General features: G+C 37.4%; 3 protein-coding genes across 4 annotated transcripts in view; all 3 read left to right on the top strand.

Moving 5' to 3' along the window:
* Positions 1-3384, top strand: part of LOC113239164 — an 8062-nt gene extending 4678 nt beyond the window's left edge. Inside the window, exon 3 of the mRNA XM_026476036.1 lies at positions 3373-3384. Coding sequence (XP_026331821.1) covers positions 3373-3384 — 12 coding nt within the window. The remainder of the gene's footprint in view (positions 1-3372) is intronic.
* Positions 3385-7090: 3706 nt separating this feature from the next.
* LOC113239198 (uncharacterized histidine-rich protein DDB_G0274557-like) lies at positions 7091-15147 on the top strand. Of its 2 annotated transcripts, none has more exons than XM_026476083.1 (4): positions 7091-7304; positions 7684-7736; positions 13120-13431; positions 15050-15147. In XM_026476083.1, the coding sequence occupies exons 1-3, from the start codon at positions 7287-7289 to the stop codon at positions 13427-13429; spliced, it is 381 nt and encodes a 126-aa protein (XP_026331868.1). In that variant the 5' UTR covers positions 7091-7286; the 3' UTR covers positions 13430-13431; positions 15050-15147. The 2 variants fall into 2 exon arrangements, with proteins under 2 accessions (XP_026331868.1, XP_026331870.1); XM_026476085.1 differs by having other exon boundaries at positions 7092-7304; positions 13126-13431.
* Positions 15148-19412: 4265 nt separating this feature from the next.
* On the top strand, positions 19413-20949 carry LOC113239166 (zinc finger protein ZIC 4-like). Its single transcript, XM_026476037.1, has 2 exons — positions 19413-19495; positions 19816-20949. Exons 1-2 carry the CDS (start codon positions 19413-19415, stop codon positions 20825-20827), a joined length of 1095 nt encoding a protein of 364 aa, XP_026331822.1. The 3' UTR covers positions 20828-20949.
* The last annotated feature ends 1091 nt before the right edge of the window (positions 20950-22040 follow it).

Consider the following 22040-nt stretch of genomic DNA (forward strand, 5'->3'; position numbering starts at 1 on the left):
ATGTATGGGGAGGCGACAATGTATTCTTAAGCCGTCGCCCCACGGCTAAATCCATCCATCCGTAAATGTGGTTCAAACCAGCCAACAAATTGAGTAAAATAAAGTAAATAAGTAATAATAATAACTTTATTGATAGCCTTTACAAATACCTTAGAAATAATTACTATCGCACCTCCCGCCAACGGAGTAGAGTCCATTCCCACATCTTAGATGCCTGGCATTGTAACACCACGAGGGCATCTCGTTCATTCCTTCCTCCAACCTGCAAGATAATAACGCACACACTCAACATAGCCCCGCACTAGGGAAACCCTGTGTCGCGGGTGCCATGGACACACACATAGACAACCACAAATTACACTCAAACTCACGAGAGAAATAAATGTAGGTCATACAAATATTTCTCTCGGCCCGGGAATCGATCTTGGCACCTGAGCGTGGCAGTCCGGCATGGTAACGACCACAGAGGCAGTTAGGATGTATGTGGAACGATCTTCCTCCTGTTGTATTTCTTTGCGCCATGACATGGGCTTCTTCAAAAAGCATAGGCATAGGCAGCTCATCTGATATTGCAAATGTTCACGGGCGACGATGACCACCTCCCATTAAGTGGTTCGTAAGCTCGTTTGCCTACTTCTTTACATAAAAAAAAATAGTTATTGGATGATTGCTGACCAGTCAGACAAAAGGATTGAATCTGTGTTAGCGGATAGTACTGTTGCCGCAACAGCGGGCAATCGTGGCATAACTTGTATGGACTTTGAGACCAAAGTTCATGTAAGTTATTAAGTTAGCAATATGTTACTACGTTGGTATTAGGATTAGTACAGTATAGTTATTCTAGATAATGTAATTGATCCGTGTCTGTGAATAGAAAATATGAAATAAAATGTTTCTTTGAATTACTGCCTCTTTGTTTGTATGCAGTACAATACAATACACAAGTGCAAATATATTATAACGTGTTTGTCAAACTTTCTGATCGTCTGCGGTCGTGTTTGATGTATTTCAAATAATATATGTGTTTGATGGAAATCTATATTGACGGCGCGTTTGACAAATATGTTTGAACGTATGCGGGTATGTTTGTCAAAACAAATTTCAGTTGTCACCTATGCGTTCACCTTGCTAAATAGTTAATAGAATATTTCTTTTAACAAATTTTCGTGGATATAACCATTCTCTATACCAAAGTGTATTTATTTTTTTCTTAATAAACTTTGTAAGAAACTGCTAGAAACGTCTTATATATTATTCTTACTCATTCTCATTGCACAAATTACAAACAGATGCGACTTAATGTATTAACTATATAATGCGGTAGAAAGAGATGGCCGAATGTGAATTTCAGACAAGTTTGTCAAACTTGTTTGGTGGCTTATTTACTTACACTATATTTTTTCCTCTAAGAGAAAACGTGAAGTTTGAAGGATAAATTTAACCAATTATTTGATCGTGTGAGGGACAAGACGCTGAAAAGACATTGTGGGCGTCCGTGGTCGAGTAGCTAGCCTACAGGTTTTCATGGTGATGCCATCTCTGGGCTCGATTCCCAGCCGGGTCAGTGTAGAAAAATCAAGATGAAAAGAAAAAGTGACTTTTCTATATTGTCTCGGGTCCGGGTGTTTATGGTACATATGTAACAAGGAGCTTGGTTTATACTTTGAACTGTCTGAATAAAGATAGGTTTGTATTTAGAATTGTATAAAAATAAAGGAGCATTGTGGTAAAACGAACATCGTGGTTGTATAGACTAATTTTATTTATGATTATTTTCCTCGTTTCTTCTTGAAAAGTGCCTCTCGCTATGTTAACCCACGGCTACGACCTTTACAGTACAGTCTTTGTTTCCGATTACCATAAAACAAGTGCTTTAACTTACTTACTTTGGGAAATATTTATTTATTTATCATTTATTTGGTGAGCGGCTAGAGAGTGGAATTCCCTGTCTGCGAACGTGTTCCCCGAACGCTATAACTCGGATCTTTGGAGATTAAATGCCCACTTATTTTTGTATAAAAAAGATATATAACGTAATTAACTCTATATTACAAATGATATATTTACCAAGACAGGTGAACCTTCTTCGATGAGCAAGTTTCATTAGCGGAATTCGTTAGTGAAAGATTTTGTAATCTTATCTTACGTACGTAAGATCATTGAACTAAATATTCACATGACCAGCGGTAGATGTCCCAACAGGGATTCAAATCGTCAACCTCTCAGTTGAAAAGCAACAGTTCTACCACTGGGCTATCACCGCTGTCGCCGCCATGGGGCAATCTATACGCTTCTGTATAAAGATTACGGTAGATATTCAAAATCACTTACGAGGTTCAAACTATGATGAACAAAAACTTTACAATTATTAAATACAAAAATCGAATACAAAGAAAAAATCCTTCAGGACTAACAGGACTCGAACATGCAACCACGGGATTTCGTCCTCATTGCTTTACCAATTGGTCGAGTTTACTAAGTCGACGAATTGCTTCGGTCTCTGTTATGTATTTGCGTTGAAATTTCAACTTTCAACGATTGTATTTAATAATTAAAGCAAACTAGTGGAATTTTTTCACAAAAAAATCTAAAAAAACAAAGTTTTTATTTAAGTATATTTTTTTTATATATTTCAGCATAAAGACAACAGCTTTACTTACAGCTTCTGCAAATTTGGCAAAAATCCATAGTAAGTAGTAAACCGTTTAGCTCTTGCAGTTTGCCTCAATCTAAACATTGTAAATCATGAATTTGTACAAATGTTTATTTTCAAGGAACAACCACTAGTGATATCAAGTATAATTTGCTTAACTATGAATTACAGATTGGGTTTGAGTTCCCTGAGTAGGTAATTAAAATTTATGTTAGAGCGTGTGCAAAATATGCTCAACAGTTTTACCAGCTGTGATGGAAATCATTATACAATTGCAATTGCAAAACATTAAATGAATTGTATACTTTTGTGTGCTGCTTATGTCGTAGGGTAAAGCATGTGACGACTAGCTGGCAGGCGATAGTGACAATGACGTCGTGGCGACTCTCCCATAGTTTTCACTGTTGTCTTCATGTCAATCAAGCCCTGAGAATGCTGACAAAGGCTTGAAGGTGAAACACTTTGCAATGTTATTTCTTTTTTAATTACAACATTCTTTTTGCTATTAGTTAGGCTAGTTAGCTGCAATGGCAATTTTAACTAAATAGTTATATAACAAAGTACTTTTATAAAGTTGAACATTTTCCCTGTGCTCTTTAAAAGATATATTTATATAAATACTTGTTTCATAGTAGGGTCATCATGGTCTCAATCAGGGTTGTAGATGACGCAGGTTTTTTACATATCCGCGGTTACTGATGCCTATGCTGATTTTTCAGGAGGACGTCTGATATTTTATTCATTCATTTGGAAATTCAGCATTGTTGTGTTCCGGTTTTGAAGGGTAAGGGTGCTGGTGAAATTACAGGCACATAGGACTTGTCAACATATGTCTCAGGGTGACGGGCGCAGTGGCAGTGCGCTTCAGATCTTTGCAATTTAAAGCTCTGAGTGGCACTGCAAGTGTTATAGACAGGCGTGTAACTTCCCATCAAGCGTACAAGTTGTTTCTCCCGTCATTTGATATTATCCCCAGTGCTGGACACGGATCTCTTCACCCAGGCGAGGGTTTGGGCCATAGTCCGCCACTCTGGCCTAATGGGGGTTGGAGACTTTACATGTTTTCCGAGTGTTGTGAACCTTCTTCGACGTGCAGTATTCATCACGGTGTTTTCGTTTACCGGAAAGCTAATGGTAAAAAAATGGATTTTAGCATGATTTTAGCACATCTTTTTATATAATACCAACTGAAGGGACGAACAAGTCGTGTACCTGGTGGTAAGCGACACGCCTATCAATTGCAGTGCCACTCAGAGCTTTTGATTGCAAAGATTAAAGGGCACTGCTGCTGTGCCCGTCACCCTGAGACATAAGTTGACAAGACCCTCTTAGCCTTCAAAACCGAAAATAGGTAAGGTGGCAGTACTTTCCAGGACGAACTATTTTACTAGGAGCTCTACGGCTGTTAAACAAATTCTGAAAAACTCAGAGGTGCGAGGCGGGATTCGAGTCCACGGCCATTGCTTGAGAGACGGTAGGTCAAACCATTAAGCTATCACGGCTTAGGGAGTCGAAAATAGATATCCATAATAATAATTAGTAATCTCGTCTCCATAACCTAAAATTATTACAAAATAATATTAAAACTCTTGTTTGTCGTCAACAATCATCGAACAAATAGGTACACATATAACAAGAATACTTAACTACGAAATTGTAATTGATTCGGCATTTGAATGTACATAAATAAGCTTGAACGGCAAAATCTATGTGTAAGGTTCATGCAGGTGGCCGAACGGTTACCATGCCGGATTCCCACGCAGAGGTCCCAGGTTCGATTCCCGGGCCGAGAGAAATATTTGTAAGGCCTCGTTGACCGCACGGCCTACATTTATTTATCTCGTGATTTTGGGTGTAATTTGTGGTTGTCTATGTGTGTGTCCATGGCACCCGCGAGATATTTATTTATTTATCTTTGGCCTTCGTAAATATGATCGAATCTCACACTATCGCAGTCAGCTCAAGCGGCTTCCCATTCGTCTCCGCAGGAATTTGCATATCGTCTCTCTTTTTTACAACATTCTACATAATCCTTTTCGGTTTCAGCTTTTTTAGGTCCCAGGATAAGCCTTGTCGCTCTCTCGTTAGGTACCAGTTATCTTTACCATCATTCAATTCCGGTTTTTATTCTCACCCCTTTACTGTTCATGCGGTCAGATTTTGGAACGCACGTCCCATTACTGTACATGACAGTAAATCCTTATATATATTGAAAATAAGATTCAAGGGGCTCTGTTCGATCCAGTTTATAGATATTATAATATGAAATATGTATTTATCTAAGTATTTAAACAGACTAATAATTTTGCTGTTCTTTTTTAATATTATTTTATTACATAATTTAATTTTGTTTTGTTGTGCACGTAAACCCGTTATCATAATTATTGTGTCCTTTATTTTGGTCTGCAGGAAGAAATTTCTTATAGAAATAAGCAGTACTTTTTGTTTGTGTTTCCCGTTTTACTAAATGTGATTTTTGTTTTCCTTTACAATAAATAATTAAATAAATAAACTCCGAGACATCGACTGCATGCAGTCTAAACCGGCTTCATGCAGCCGAGATCGACTGCATGCAGTTAATGCGTGAAGTTGTTATCAACTATCTGTTAGTGGCCTAAATATTACGTTAGATGTTTCAAATTTAATATCGATATTGAGAAGAGCATGTTATGTGGATGCAATTACATGAAATTTAATTATATAACAATTGTGACAGAGAACGATTTCAGAAGCTGGGCAACAACGGTTTACCTGGTCCAGATTTGGAAATAAGTTGATTAGTAGGTCGGTCTTGATGCCAATTTTGTGAATTGCGTCATTCAAATTTCGCTGTTTTACGCAGCTTATTCGGTTCATGGTGATTTGCATGATGAATTTCAAATACAAATTGACAAATTCATTCTATTTGGTTTTTTGTCCTTCATAATCGTTGCCAAACAGATTTAAATAAAATAATTAACTAAATCTATTTCGTTTCAATGTTGTGCACAGGCTCCTCCATACCCGGCAGTTTTTATTATTTAAATACTGAAGTACATTATCGTGTGATTAATAAATAATATTTCAAGATACAATACTCGAATATTAAATAGTATTGCACGGTGACCAAAATCGAATACTTAAAATTTTGTAGCAGTCCCTGTGAAAAAGTTCGCCCAGGGAAGTACTGCCACGGTTTCTGCCGCCAAGCAGTAATGTAAGCATTACTGTGTTCCGGTTTGGAAGGGTAAGGCTGCTGGTGAGATCCAGGCACATGAGACTTGTCAACTTATGTTTCAGGGTGACGGGTGCAGTGGCAGTGCCCGTAATTTTTGCGATTTAAAAAGCTCTGAGTGGCTTGTAACTGTTATGGATAGGCGTGTCGCTTACCATTAGGACTACACCCTGTTCGTCCCGTCACTTGATCTCATAAAAGAAAAATTCAGAATCAAGTACTAGGCTACCGCCGCTGTGGTAGTAACACTATTACAGATTGTGGTACTGTTTGCATTGACTTACAAATAAATGGACGACGGGTCTAATACAAAAACCAAGAAAACAATGTCCCAAGTCAACCTATTTAAACGTAGTGACATGTAAAGGAATATGAAAAAGAAGAAACGTTGAATTTAAATTGTAATGTCATCGCAGTACTGTCTAATTTTGCTTGCTTCGCTGTCATTCGACCAAACGAAGACTAAAGCGTGAATGACGCTCTGTATACGATTTTAACGCCCTATAAGTTCGGACACTTTTTAGCGCGGACCCGACGTCCATATAGTTGTAAGTCTATGAATTCAGTGGTAATTTTTTGTATATAATTCTTTATTTCATCTGGTACTTTATTACAAATGTTCATGCATGTGTAGTAAGGGCTTTTTAAGCACAGTGTAGTTCTAGATACGTGCTTTACAACACATCTATTTGGGTTTCTTTTCGAGCATGGGTTCATTTCTGTTGCTTTTTTAAATTGTTGTGGACGCTGCTTGACAATGTTACAGAGAGTGTGCAAAGATGCTCAGTTAACATAAGAGCCTTCAACCCGGGTGGATCAATCCATAATGGAAAATTGTTGCAATAAAACCATGATAAGCCAAGCAAGTAACCTTTTTGGGAGTAATTCGTCTTAATCTATGGAGGATACGAAGCTGTTTGTTTCGCTGTAAATGCTGTCAATCTATTAGCTTGCCTATAAATTTAATAAACTGTACCTTTAGTATGTTCTTAGCTCACAACAGAGATCGAGACTCAGCTTCCTGAAGGAAAGAAATGTTAGCGAAATCTAGAATACTCTAGCCCCTCTCTTGGAACGATATAGAAAGAGACGGAGTGGCGCGTCAGCGGCTTCTGGAACGGGACGGTGCAAACAATGGAGGGTCTGGATATTCGCAAAGTGCATTCATGTATGGCATATATAAGTATTGACTTGCGCATCGGCTTTCATTGTTAGTCTGTTGTTAGCAACAAACGCATCATTTTCGCGCACCTGTGGGAAAGCGCGCCAATTTTCCGCGATCGTGTTGCGACGTCGCAATCGAAGCCTTTTTTCGTGTGGGTGTACTTCTTCGCACGCTTCTCTCCGCGCTTTTTGCCCGCGGCTTACACATGTTAAGTTGTGCTTTTCACTGCATTGTCTAGACGACAATACATTATAATGGATTGCCGAGCTGTGGTGAGTTTTTGCTCGTATGTATATGAGAATCTATTAATGTTAAATTGTATCGGCTTGTTCGTAATTAAAAGGTAATTAAATTCTATCTTCTCATCTTACAAGATGCTGCGGCGGATGATAGTAATATGTTAGCGGATAACTTGATTGTAAGCTATTAAGCGTGACTTTCATTGCGATAACAATGACTTCTGTAACTTAATTACTAAGGTATGCTAATATAACTAAGTGATGATTGTTCAAGTATGATATGGTTATTGCCACTCGACTATTGTTTTAACTGTTTATTGAAGGTCTTTTTTAGTAATTTTTACATTAATGGTTTTTAGAGTTTTATATTGCGTTGTTGTATCGTTAAAACTGTTTGTTGTGTTATTTTCAGTTGCTATTTGGGCTGGCTGTCCTCTTTGTGTTGGTCGTGACACAAGTTGATGGGTAAGTAAGTTGCGTTTGAAATGCTGTTGCTGACGCGTTACACAGAAGAATCTGCAGTGGTAACAACGTTCGGATCTGATCAACTTAACTTAACTTTCTTGCTATTATTGCCAAAAATTTTGATTCCGGGAAAGTTCAAGTCGCCTTACTTACTTCTGCCGCCTAGTAGTAATGTTCGTGTGACTGCGTTCCGGTTTTGAAGGGTAAGGGTGCTGGTGAAATTACAGACACATGAGACTTGTCAACTTGTGACAACTCGGTGACAGGCGCAGTGGCAATGTCCTTCAGATCTTTGTGATTTAAAGCTCTGAGTTGCATTGCAACTGCTGATATCTTATAACTTGTTGATATCTTAAAAAAACCTTGAGAGTAACTAGTATTTTAACGTGAATGAGACTATAAACTTAATCAGAAAGATTGAAATTAGATTCCCGATAGGATACAGAGTAGATGTTGAGTTATTATTCATTCTGTTGTGAAATTTAGGACCAAAACAGGAGAAATTGCGGCCCTGCATTCAAGGTGATATTTTCCAACCTCTTTATATGATGTTTATAAACTCCATACCTTACCAGACGCCAAGGTGTATTACAGAACGAGATAATAAATTGCACTTTAATTGAATTGAAGGCCTGCGACTTAAAAAACACCCTAGAGGTATCAGTCTAATTATATGGTATGGTATCAACATGGATACCACCAATATATTCGTTTGAATAATAAACATTAAATAAGTTAGTTTAAAAAGTAAAAAAAAGGATTAATTAATTTGTATTAAGTCCTTGACAATGTGGTATTTAGGAAATGAAACTATTTTTCCGGATTTAAATCGCGTATAAGTATTTGTTTTTTCAAACAAACCGACGTTTCTGTCCCTTTACAGGTCCCATGGTCACAGTTGACATTTTGGTTGACGGTTTGTTTCAAAAAACAAATATACGCGATTTAAATCCAAAAAAATAGTTTCATTTCTTATGTGTAACCATCGCGAAAACCTAAGAACGCGATAATCTGATATTAGCCCCACCCAATAGGTATACCAACCACACCATTAAAATCGGAATTTCATTTTTTATATCATTAATTTCGGTATCATTTCGTGGTAGCGATTCTAAATTCACGAACGTACAATAAGATTCGAAGCTAAAACGGTGATCGTTGCTTCGTATTTCGTGGTAAACCTCGAAGGTCTTAAATTGTAAAGCGTGGTAAATATTTCCATATTAGAATACGTTCGTCGTGTAGCACGTCGAATGACCTGTATTAAATCTTTAAAATTAAGTCTATATCTTACGTTGTCACAAATAAAGTCCCTTTTTGGCGTTATTCGCCATAATGTTTATAAACCTGACATTGGTAAAAATCATAGTGGAATTCGATGAAGCGATTATAAAGAAATTGGATTATTTTGTTTTACAATTTATGGTTTCCGTGGAATTGATGCCATTGAAAAGTTACAATACCACACCACGCCCTATAGGACCACGGCATTTTGTTGCTGCAATTATTTTTTTGAGGATGTTATATAGCTTGTTGTCGTTTATCGTCCTGACACGAAACTTGTACGTGACATATATTAAAACTGTAAAAGAAACATTCCGGCGTATTGTATTCACGGTTTTAGTAATTATTGAGTACGTAATTAACTAATGCCCCTTCCTAATCGGCGGGCGGTGAAGAAATCGTGGTATAGGCACTCACGCGCAACGCACGAGGAAGCTTCCGAAATTACTGACCAACACCGGAAATGGACAGTTTTACCCTACCTACGATATTGTTAATTCTTGACTGTAACGTCTCTTTTTGGGCACTCAACTGGTTAGTTTCGCTTTAGAGTTTGTAATTTCACGTCGGAGTTATGATTTTGGGAAATTATAGGGTCAGTTGTTTCTATGTAGATATATACAATGTGTATGTTATCGGCAATGTATGAAATAAACTCTATTGTACACTTGGTCTAAGTACTCTATACAATGCCGAACTTGTGTTAGGCAACGTATAAAATTGATTAAATATAAGTAAATATTAGACAATATCACATATGTTGCTATGATCACAAAGTAAGTAGCTATAGTACTTGTGTTATGGAAATCGGAAACAACGACGGTACCTTAAACACCCAGACCGGAAACAATATAGAAAAGCCAGTTCTATATTGACTCGGCCGGGAATTGAACCCGGGACCTCGGAGATGGAGATACCATGGAAATCGGTGTGCCAGGCGCTACACTAGTGAGGCCGTCAAAAGTAGTAGGTGCATAAAGAAACTGCTTGTGTGTTAAGAATATTTTATACACGTTCTAAAGTCACAATAGCTCATTTAGTTAGAATAAGTAGGTAATTAGAAGAAAAGGTAGTTAAATTACAAATGATATTTGCTTAAGAAAATTATACGCACTGTCAATATTTGTTTCTCGAAAGTTACAATTTAGGGCTGTTATTAAATAGCCCTAAATTGTAGTTCTAAATGTTTATGGATATTGATCCACATAAACATTTGTTAGACAAACACTGTATACATCCTCGGGAACATTGTCACTTAATATCAGATGATATTGTGGCCAAGCGCGATTTATTTACGTAGTTTTTTTTATAACATCAAGAGACGTATAAGTTGTGCACCTGATGGTAAGCTACACGTCTGTCCATAATAGTTACAGTGCCACTCAGAGCTTTAAATTGCAAAGATCTGAGGGGCACTAGCACGGCGTCCGTCACCCTGAGACATAAGTTGACCAGTCCCATGTGCCTGTAATTCCACCAGCGCCCTTCAAAACCGAAACACAGTACTGCTGACATTACTGCTTGTCGATTTACATTATCCTGCACGAACTCTTTTACAAGGAGCTCTACTGCTACTACTATATTTATAGCTAATAGTGTAGATCTCAAATTCACGAAATTATAAATAAATAATCGTTACGAAAATCCAGAACAATAGTTAATGGGTAATCCTCATGTTTACAAACAAACAATCGAAGAGAATCGTCCGTCACGATTACTAGTTTAGAAATTGAATGGGTGATAAAACTTTCATAGATTTCTCATAGATGGCGCTAGGATTAAAAAGTCGTTGAAAAACCAAATACAAAGACACGACAACAAGCACATAGAAAAATTCGTGAGGTCCGCTGGTTCGTTCCGTGGCTTAGTTGGTATAGCGTCTGGCACGGTATGCTAGAAGACGTCGGTTCGAATCCGGCCGGGTTTTCTGAGTGTTCGATCTATGTATTAATAATTATATTATTATATATATAAATATATTATTACAGCTGTATACCGCAATTTGAAAAACTGAGATTATTAACAGTTCCTTTAATATATATATTTGAAACGGTTCTTTTTATTCGGAGAAATCTCACACTCTTCAGCAAGGTGGAAAGTACACGAAGACACAATAAATTGAAACTGGTTGCCTGTAAGACTACCCTCTTTCATGATAATATTTGTGCGATGGCGCCAAAACTATACAATAAGCTGCCTAATTATATACTTGAGACTAACGACAATGCCAATTTTAAAAAGCGATTATTTAATTTATTGACTGGGAAAGCATATTATAAAGTCAGCGATTACTTAAATGACAAGAACATAGAATAATAGTTAACCACCACAAAATAATGACATAAACATAATTAAGAATTAAAATTAAAATTAAGATTTGACATTTTGTAATTAAAATGTAGTAGTATACTCTTAATTTAATTATGTAAATTGTATGCCGTAAAATTGGCAATACGTACTGACACAACAATGTTAAATAAGACCTTATAGACGTGCGTACACAATAAATGATTTCAATTGAATTATAACAAAGTAGTGGAGTGATTTCACAAAAAAAGCGATTGAATATCAATTCTATAAAAATTTGGTATTGAATTGTATTTACTTTCACGGTAGATCTGTAATGCTATTATCACAGCTTCTACTGTAGACTTAATTTTCCCAGCTACAACTTCGATTGTAACTTTGAATTCTAAGTTTTTCTATAATTGACTTATGGTGCGAATTAAATTAATCAGCGCGTATCCATGTTTGACAAAACACATTTTTTGTAAGGGCGCGTTTCCATTATGTCGTAACGTTTTGTTTATCGTTGGACCACTGGCGCGTTTAGCCTGTTCCCATATCACGATTGTCTGCCGTGATTGTGTAGTAGACGTTTATTTAGTCGTTGAACGACTGTCGTGTCCAGCTGGTCCCACTAGATTGTTATGACAATTTATCGGTTCACGGCAGCCACCTTGTCGTTTGCACGACAGAATCATTTAAAGCTGCGATTATCTGTCGTCACATTTCTGCCACATTTCGTTTTATTTATCGTCAGGCGATTGTTCGTGAAGGCGACTGTCGTTCTAGCTCTTCCACGGTTACGACAGTCCGTCGTAATCATGTCAAAAAAGTGAATATAATAGTGAAATATGTAAACAACTTCATTTAAATATACAAGACACGACACTTTAAACTGCGACTATCTGTCGTCACGACAAAGAGCGTTCCCTAAGTTGCTACTGTGGGCTGCGCCTAATCATTAGATATAAGAATATGACATAGGACGGACACGTTGTCGGATTGACCGTAAGGTTATGGAAAAGTCTTTTGACGTTAAAGTTAAATAAATGCAATGTTTTATTTGCATTCAATAAGTATACGAAAATAGTATAAATCATATAATCGTAAACCTCGTACAGTCAAGAGCACGTCGAGCTTGACACTATGTACTTTGGACCGTTCTTATCGTAAGCGGTTTAGGGTTGGATTTAAGTCTTAAGTGTCAAGCTTAACGTACTCTTGACCCTGTACCCCCATTTAATGTGAACTTTTGATTTGGCACAAAAAACAGAATGACTAGAAATAATTATATAACAATCTACAATTACACATTTATTTTATACGTAAAATTAGAAATGATATTTTAAGCTTTAAATGCCCGGTATTTCGCCTAAGCGGTTTTCAAAGTTAGCTGACAACACGTGAAATTGTTCTTAGATACATAAATAATAAATTGTCAAACACGACACAATTGAGCAAAATAATAATTAAAATGAAAATATTTACGAACAAAACTGGTTAAACTGCCAGCACAAAGGACGCGATAGCTTCTGCCGGCGCAGGGGCAGTTCTCCTTAGACGTTTGCGACTTAAACTGTACTGCTTTCTACCAGGCGAATGATTTCGTCTTGTTTTCACTTCGTATCACATAAACACATAATGCACAAATTATGAATAAACCCGGGATCAAATAGCGGTTGCGATTATTATTGTTCGAAGGTCGATGACAATTGAGGCACTGCCCCTTTTACTGTAGGGAAGTTCTTCAGTAACTTGTTTAAAAGAGCGAACAATTTTCTTTAAGCGAATTGAATGGTACTTATCATTACAGACGCAGCAAAAAGGTGGTGATCCACGTACCGTACAAGGTGAAGAAGATAAAGCACATTCACACCGTATACAAGACGGTGCACCATCACCATGTCGATCACGCTCCTTTGGAGGAACACGAGCATTTCCACCACATGCACATACACGATGAGCCGCCCGCTGGTCAGCACAGTCACCCAGTTCCTGGTATCGGCATCCCTGAATTCCTGCCCGACGTACCTGACGTTCCTATGGAAATTCCTGATGTACCACATGACATATCAGTTCTGCCCAATCGGCACATCATCCCGCTTTACAGAAGAAAGAATTGATGGTAAGTTTTAATATTTTTTCTTTACACTTGCACGTATATAGTATGATTGCATGCAGGCTAACTTAACTGTAATGGCCCAAATAACACTCCACGGTCGTTTTTCTTCTCACTATACAGCCATGGATGTGTCATACTATTTACTCGCAAATGTGAAAAACGTTGTACGTTTCACTTGTAGTGCGAGAATTACGAACCTCGACTATGAAAGCCATCAGTCTTCAATTTCCGGCTTCTAATAGAGTCTCCTTCGTCGTATTCCTTATTTACCGCCCCTAAAACACAATGTACTAATATTTTGTTTAAGCAAGTTTGCTGCTTTTCAAGAATGAATTCCCAAATCAAATTAATAAGTTTTTAATTACATTACACAGCGGTCTTCAGAATTAGCTTCATTTTTTTTGTGGATACGTAATGGAACTTTCATTGGTTAAAACAAATAACGTGACTATGTTGAACTGGTATATGATTCGCAAGCTTATCTTTAAATCATCTTCCTGATCAATTAGTATTTTTGATATAGATCAAAATGTTACAAAAGATTAATTGTAAAAGTTAAGGCCCTGTTCGTGGTAAGCAGGTTTGACTTTGCGTGTTGGTAGAGGTGTTATTACACATCACAGTTCTTGTCTCAGTTTGAATGTATGTGTCACACATCAATCAAATTATTATGATTGGTATTATATATTTTTTATCTATAATCAATCTTTATATTATGGATTATTTTGTAATAATATTATCTATTAATAATGAATAGAAGATTTTTATATTTAGACGAGTTTATATTGGTCCTCCTATCTGAAAGCAACGAATAGTTGCAAAACATACTTCAAGATCTGTACCAATCATCGATGTGGCCACCCACATCGATTCTGACCAAAACCAAGGTTATGACCATTGCGGGTCCTAAACATAATATAAATGTACGTAACAGCCCTATAGAGGTAGCGAACGACTACATCTATCTCGGTCATTGTCTATCCTTCGGCCCCGCTTCTCAGCTTTTAGAGGCAGACAGAAAGATAGGTGACATTAAGGTCGTAGTTGGAAACCACTGGACACGACTCGCAAGGGACCGGAAAGAATGGAGCAATAGACGGGAGGTCTATACTCAGCAGTGAGTGCAAACAGGCTGCAATGATGATGAATCAAACCTAAACCTGTCCTAACCTACCTAAACTCAAGTAGAGCTCCTTGTGAAAGAGTTGGTCCAGGGTAGTACTGCCACCTTACCTATTTCTGCCGCTAAGCAGTAATGTCAACATTACTGTGTTACGCGAAGGGTAAGGGTGCTGGTGAAATTACAGGCACATGGGACTTGTCAACTTATGGCTCAGGGCGACGGGCGCAGTGGCAGTGCCCCTTAGATCTTTGCAATTTAAAGCTCTGAGTGGCACTGTAACTGTCATGGACAGGCGTGCAGCTTACCATCAGGCGCACGACTTGTTCATCCCGACACTTGATGTTATAAAAAAATGTCTTGATGATTTGTTACAATAAAGAAAATGTCTAACTTAATACAATGGCGGACGATATATAGTCAGCAAATAGCAGCAATTGTGACAAGTATAAAAGTAATGATGCTATTGTTATACTTTGACTGTAATTTGCTTTGTTGCAGGAAAACAAACAAACGAGGAAGAAAGTCTGGAATGTTCGAAGCCATATAAGTTAGTTAACTTATTGAGAACGTATCGAGAGTACACAAGTTTCTTTTGTCAAAAGTTGTTTGGTGGTTTCTCCCCCTTAAATAATGCTATTCTGTGAAATGATGTACGTGTATATAGTTTTTTATACGAACCTGCTCTCGTATTCGGAAGATTAGCTAAAAATTAAGCCATAGTTATAATACCAGTAGTGCAACTCCCGGCTACTCGTTCCTCGGAGCGTAGGGTTCTCTCGTTACTATTTAAGTTGTATCTAAATTTGTAAAACTCTAAGTAATTTTTATTATTTATGTCAAATTACTCCACTAGTTTGTTATAATAAATAATAGTGCAGTAATTTCACAAGAATAATAAAAAATACAATTATTAAAGCGACATCTCTAGTCAGCTGCTGGTAGCTGTAAAGGCACCTGGCTGAGTGAAGAAATTTTTCACAGATGGCGCTGCGGCAAAAAGTCGTTAAAAATAAAAAAACAAAGATTTGCTATCAGCACATAGAAAAATTCGGAAGGTTCGTTCCGTGGCTTAGTTGGCAAAGCATCTAGCACGGTTTACTGGAAGACGTTGGTTCGAATCCAGCCGCATCGAAGTTTTTCTAAGTGTTCTTAAAGTACTCATCACAGTATTCTCGTACTCTTGAAATACCTAATCTTTATGAAATGCAGTACTTACACATTGATATTTTTATACTAACATCTTGGACTAGTGTCTTGGTAATTTTCAGGTAACTTGTCTCTACTTCATTTCGGTGGCAATTTTTATTAAGTATTCACTTTTATTATTAATATCTCAGGATATTACACTCTCGAATATTAAATAATAACTTCGTGTTAAGTGAGTAATATTCTAAAATAAATGGCTACGGAAATTATTATACAAATCTAGAAAACTCGGACCCCCTTCGGTTGCCGTGGAATCCAAGCAAATACGAATGTCGTTTGTACACCTAGAGACGAAATGATCCCTGTGACATTTCGGACCGTTATTTAATCAGATTCGGAACTGATACGAATTAGACGTAGCGCGTAGGTACACGCTCGAAAAGACTATATACAATCAGAGTACAATTAAATTGGTAACACCCTGTGAAACGATTTATGTTTCTGGGTTATCCATTGACTTACAAATAAATGTACGACGGGTCTAATACAAAAACCGCGAAAAAAATGTCCCAAGTCAACCTATTTAAACGTAGTGACATGTAAAGGAATATGAAAAAGCTAAAACGTTGAATTTAAATTGTAATGTCATCGCAGTACTGTCTAATTTTGCTTGCTTCGCTGTCAGTCGAACAAACGAAGACTAGAGCGTGAATGACGCTCTGTATACGATTTTAACGCCCTATAAGTTCGGACACTTTTTAGCGCGGACCCGATGTCCATATAATTGTAAGTCAATGGGGTTATCAATATCATTTTCTAATTGGTCCTAACATAAAAACATGAAAGCACCTTATTTTCCAGCAAAAAAGTGGCCAGGACGACGTAATGTTAAAATATTCGTACCAAATTTTCGGGTTTCTCCATGGTTTCTCTGTAAAGACAAAACGGGAACGTCATATTTCACATCAATAATGTACTACATCCAAAATACCTCTATGTAGCTATGTAAACAGGCAGCTATTTAAATACCACAAGAGTAAAGTGTCAGGGGCATCTCTCTTACTCTTTATCTCCGTACTTGATATTCAATTAAACACAAACCAATTGTCAAACCATACAAAACCTTTTTTTAAAATTTGTTACATTAATCGGTGCAAATTGCGGGCTGCTTTTTCTATCAAGCTGTTGTCAATCTGTGGGTAACAACGCATCTGTCTTAGGTTTGTTGATTCCCCAAAAGTACATGTCGCTGCTTTTCAAAATTAGCCAAAATAGTTAACTTTTAATGTTATAACGCAGCTGCACTCAGAATGAGGTAAATTTAAATAATAAAAGAAAACCCTGTATCGCGGGTGCTATGGAAAAAGACACATAAATAATCTCAAATTACATCCAAACTCATGAGAGAAATAAATGTAGGCCATACAAATATTTCTACCGACTCGGGAATCGAACCCGAGACCTCTGCGTGACAGTCTAGCACGGTAACCGCCACGGAGGCAGTTACATTTTATTGCAAAATTGACACAGAGTTTTTAATTATTTTAAAATAACCACGTGATAACATCGGAGTGTATACGATTCTTCGGCTTTACGTTTTAAATATTCTGCAAATTTTTTTAAAACCAACTTCCTGATGAATTAGGTGACTCTGAGATAAGCCGCTATTCTAAAACGGCATCGATGTGTAGCTCTGTTATATAGGGTGTAAACGTTAAGGCGAACCGTCAGCCGAATAATCCAAAACGTTAAAATTTATTAAAGTTTACTACAATGGTGATTTAAAGTTCAGTTTGTCGTGCCGTTTATTAGCAGTCAGTTTTTGATACAGAAATTGACGACAATTGTCGAATACACCCTGTTTAGTGTCAAGTGCGATAGTGTAAAAGTACACAAATTATTACTTCATAGAATATTATTCTATGATAAGTATGTTTCTAGAAAATTTAACTTCTAAGGTTTAACATGAGTGTAATGCTTCCCGACGATTTATTGTCTTATTGCTTAATTGAGTAGGTGGTGTGGTATTAATTTTTACTCTTATGGCATGAAGATAAAGACTGCTTTTTATTACATTAGTGCCGCCCTGCTTTTATTACGAAAAGGGTACGCTCTCCTAAACAAAGCCATTTGAACTTGGTATTAATTTCTAATCAAGCTATCCGGTTTTTCTGCAAATGGCTGTACATTTTATAACAAATATCTTAGAATATAATAATTATTATTTATTATTAATAAGTATTGTACCAAACTGCGTATAATCTGTGTATACTTGGAATCATCATATTGATTAAATACAATTACCCATTTGCAAGCAAATAAATCTCTCTAAGTAAAACGGTTAGAAAAAGGTTATTTTGTTAATTTCTTTATATGTATTAAATTATCTATAAAGTAGGATTTAGAAGATATTCCAGATGTTTATGTACAATACTCCCACTGATTATTGAAATTATTATTTAATACGAATTTAAGCGTTTACCGAAATTCACCAAAAATATGTTGTTTTATGTTGTCGTATCTAAACATGAAAGATTGCTTTTTTTAAATGGATGTTACTATTGCCCTGTGTGTTTGAATTTTGTGACACTATGTACAATAAGACGTTGTAATATGGATAAACAAATATCAATACGCATAATGTTTTGGCGCAGGTTGTAGTAATTTTGTAATTTTACAATAAAATTATCTAATTACTTAAGAAGTATTCTTTTTTATTTCCATTCCAACACGTATTAGTCTTAAGCTAGTAGACACATTAATTTATAATAATTATAGGTAGCAGTGTAGCATCGTCGTCTCCAGCTTCTTATGGCAGTTTAAATAAATTTCCGACATCCGTTAAAGATATATGGTGTTCATCCCATGGTTGTAGCGACATAAATTATGTAGTAAAGCACTCACAAAATTATTTTTCCCGAGGGAAATCAATAAATCGGAATGGAACGGATAATTAAATTTTAATGGGCCACGTTTACACTTGGAGATATTTACGGGCTCAATCTGACGCCTACATGTTTTATTTATTAGACTCCGCTGCTGCGGGCTCGCCGCTGCCGACGCCCTAGGAACCTCCAATTTTGTTTACCTTTTTATTGCGCCTGATCATCACCGCGAACAATTCCTGGGAAAGTTTATGGCATTCATTTACGGTGCATTTGTGGCGTGTGTACGCTCGACACGAGGCCGACACTCGCCGACCACAGACGGTGCAATTCATAAGTCGGTTACAGCATCCCTATTTGAATGCGTTGTTTTGGAACGGTAGAGAAATAGTTATTTCACACAGTCACCACAAAAAAGAATGCAACACGACATTTCCTAGCGAGTTAATGTGCTCTCGGCCGATACAAATTAGACTCGTTATTGCGCGCCGCAAACGGCGGAGTGCCCCTTTGCATGCTTCGCTGACAATGGCGATTGTTGTCTTTTTGTTAATATTACGGGTTTATTTAAGTGAAATTGGATAAATGGTCATCTCGCGATATTTCGCTGTTCAATTCAGCGCGGCGTGTCGCGGTGCGGTGTCGGTTCGAAGTGCTCGTCGCTCCACCGAGCCAAAATAAAACCAAAAATCGGGAAGAAAAGAAAGTATAGATTGTGGTGTAAAACAAAATGTGAACGTCGGTACACCGGTGTTATTGAGTTCTTTTGAGTTTGGAACACTGCGCGTTGCGGTCTGTTGTGCTGTGGACTCGTTGTTCATGTTGCTGAGATGGATTTGGCCAAATATCTAGCAGTGCTGGTGTTATTTTTCTTCGATGGAGGCGAGACTGGCGGCCACGGAGAGAAACACCAGTAAGAATTTAATTTCAGATCATTTGTTTAAATAAATTTACTTGCGACTTGTGACATTGCGAAACCCGCTGACGAATTTCTGACACCACCAATTAATTATCCATAAAGCGACATGTGTGTATTTGTCTATCGTAATTTAAAAGCTCTAAAGTAGGTACCAAACAAAGTAGTAAAAAGCTCACTGCGAACTTTATTGTGCTAATCAAGCTTGATGTATATATTTAATCTTCAAGGTTTTAATTATGATACACCTGATTTATAATACATGAAGACATTATTTACAAATATTAAATAATTAACTATTGGATATTCTTTTCCAGTACTCATGTGAAAGTGCACATCCCGGAGTTTATACACCACGATCACCATAAGAAGGTGATAACCATCCACCATCATCACCACAAGCCAAAGAAGGAGCATCATCACCACCATCATCACCACCACAAGCCTCACATACCATATGGGCACCACTACCATCATACACACAAGAAAACGCACACTGTATTGAAGGGTACTGAGACAAAGAACCAAGGCCATCACGGACATCATGAACATCATGGTCACCATCGACACCATGGCCACCATGGCCATCACGGTCACCACGGGCACCACCATCACGACACTCCATCGTACAGTTACGAACCCAGTTCAGTACCTTCGTACGAGGATGATTATGCATCCTCTGGTCCGTCGGTACCGTCCTATTCTCCGATCACTATTCAGTCCCCCCATGTACATGGCATACAACACACAATAAAACAGGTCAAAGTCTTCGATTCATTACCAGGAGGATTACCCAGTGCTGGTAAATCCCACGGGTACCAAGTCACCGAAGAGGACGACGGGGATGAGGGTGAAGACCACTTTACTTCACTCGAAGGTATTCAGCAGGCATACCCGGGCACCTACAGCTTCATCAGCGGCGTGTCCTCCGATCCTGTTACGTCACACGATCCGTTTGCACAATTGTCTCCACATAGCGGTGTGCAATCCTCGAATAGCGATCTGTTTGCAAACTCTCCGTTGCCCACTTCCATATCGGACGTCGAAACGTTTACTGGTTCTGCTCAGCACAATCCATTTGCGTCTTTGGGACCGACGCAAAGCGCGTTACCAAGCGCACAGTCTACGCCAGAGTTTTCAGTAAGTTTCCATGGAGATGATGGTGGATTTGATAATCCAGAGAATTCTTTCGTCGGCGACATTGACGGGACGAACTTGTTATTGAGTGATGACAAATCCATTAGCGAAGATGCCCCAGTCTCCTTTCAAAGAGAAGCCGGCGTTCAGGAGTCTATTACGACCGGTGGGGTCGAGAGTGTCACTTATTAGTTGTAAATTAAGTGTTAATGTATTTAAAGTACTGCAGTGATCGATTACTATAATTGTGATAAATACGTACACACAAATTGTAAACCGTATCATGAAAACAAACGGATTTCCATCAAAAAAGAGTGTAAATTAAGAAATTACAAGTACAAAATTAAAAAATAATATTTGCCTATAAGTTAATTTAATTGTTACTATGTTATGGATATTAATTATTATTGAAAGGTATAAATAAACAAGAACCTATGTTGTTGATTCTTTAATAGTGATTTGAGTATCTGTTTTATTCTATGCAAGAGTTCCTTTTATGTTTGATAACTAACTACAGATTCAGTTGAATGCAATTATGTCATCTAGCTTATTTATTGCTGCCAAAAGGTAGATGACATAGGATTAGACACGCCCTACTTCCGACACTGCGAGACAAAATTAAATAATCGACGTAACAAAATGATATATAAGCAAAAAGTGTCGATATTGCATAACGGCATGAAATTGTATAATTGTAATAGCTCCTACAGCACCCAACATTTCTCAATTTCAGCTCTACTTATCGTCGACAAAGCTGGTATTCCATTACTTTTTATTTTGACTGTTGTTGATAAAGCGGCGAGATTTGATATTTTTAAGACGCTGAGACTGCCTGACTAATTCGTACCTTTGGTACAATAAAGACACATTATGATAATACATTATTAGCGCTACTATCACATGAAAGTCATAAAAACAATACGAACTACACGAAACAAAAATACGTATATACGCATTGACTTACAAATAAATGGACGACGGGTCTAATACAAAAACCACGAAAAAAATGTCCCAAGTCAACCTATTTAATCGTAGTGACCTGTAAAGGAATATGAAAAAGCTAAAATGTTGAATTTAAATTGTAATGTCATCGCAGTACTGTCTAATTCTGCGTGCTTCGCTGTCAGTCGAACAAACGAAGACTAAAGCGTGAATGACGCTCTGTATACGATTTTAACGCCCTATAAGTTCGGACACTTTTTAGCGCGGACCCGACGTCCACATAATTGTAAGTCAATGTATATACGCGAAACTTTATATTTATCATTAACGGGTAGAAGTTTAGCAGAATATTTAACCTTTCTTCTGAAAAGTAATTAAACGGTTTCAGGCATTACTTTGTGGAAGTCCATGTTAATAAAAATGGAAGTCAATTAATTTGCCACTACGCGAACCCAGTGTAGGT

The sequence above is a fragment of the Hyposmocoma kahamanoa genome, unplaced genomic scaffold (genome assembly GCF_003589595.1).
Source record: "Hyposmocoma kahamanoa isolate Upper Pololo Valley unplaced genomic scaffold, ASM358959v1 99702, whole genome shotgun sequence".
NCBI lineage: Eukaryota > Metazoa > Arthropoda > Insecta > Lepidoptera > Cosmopterigidae > Hyposmocoma > Hyposmocoma kahamanoa.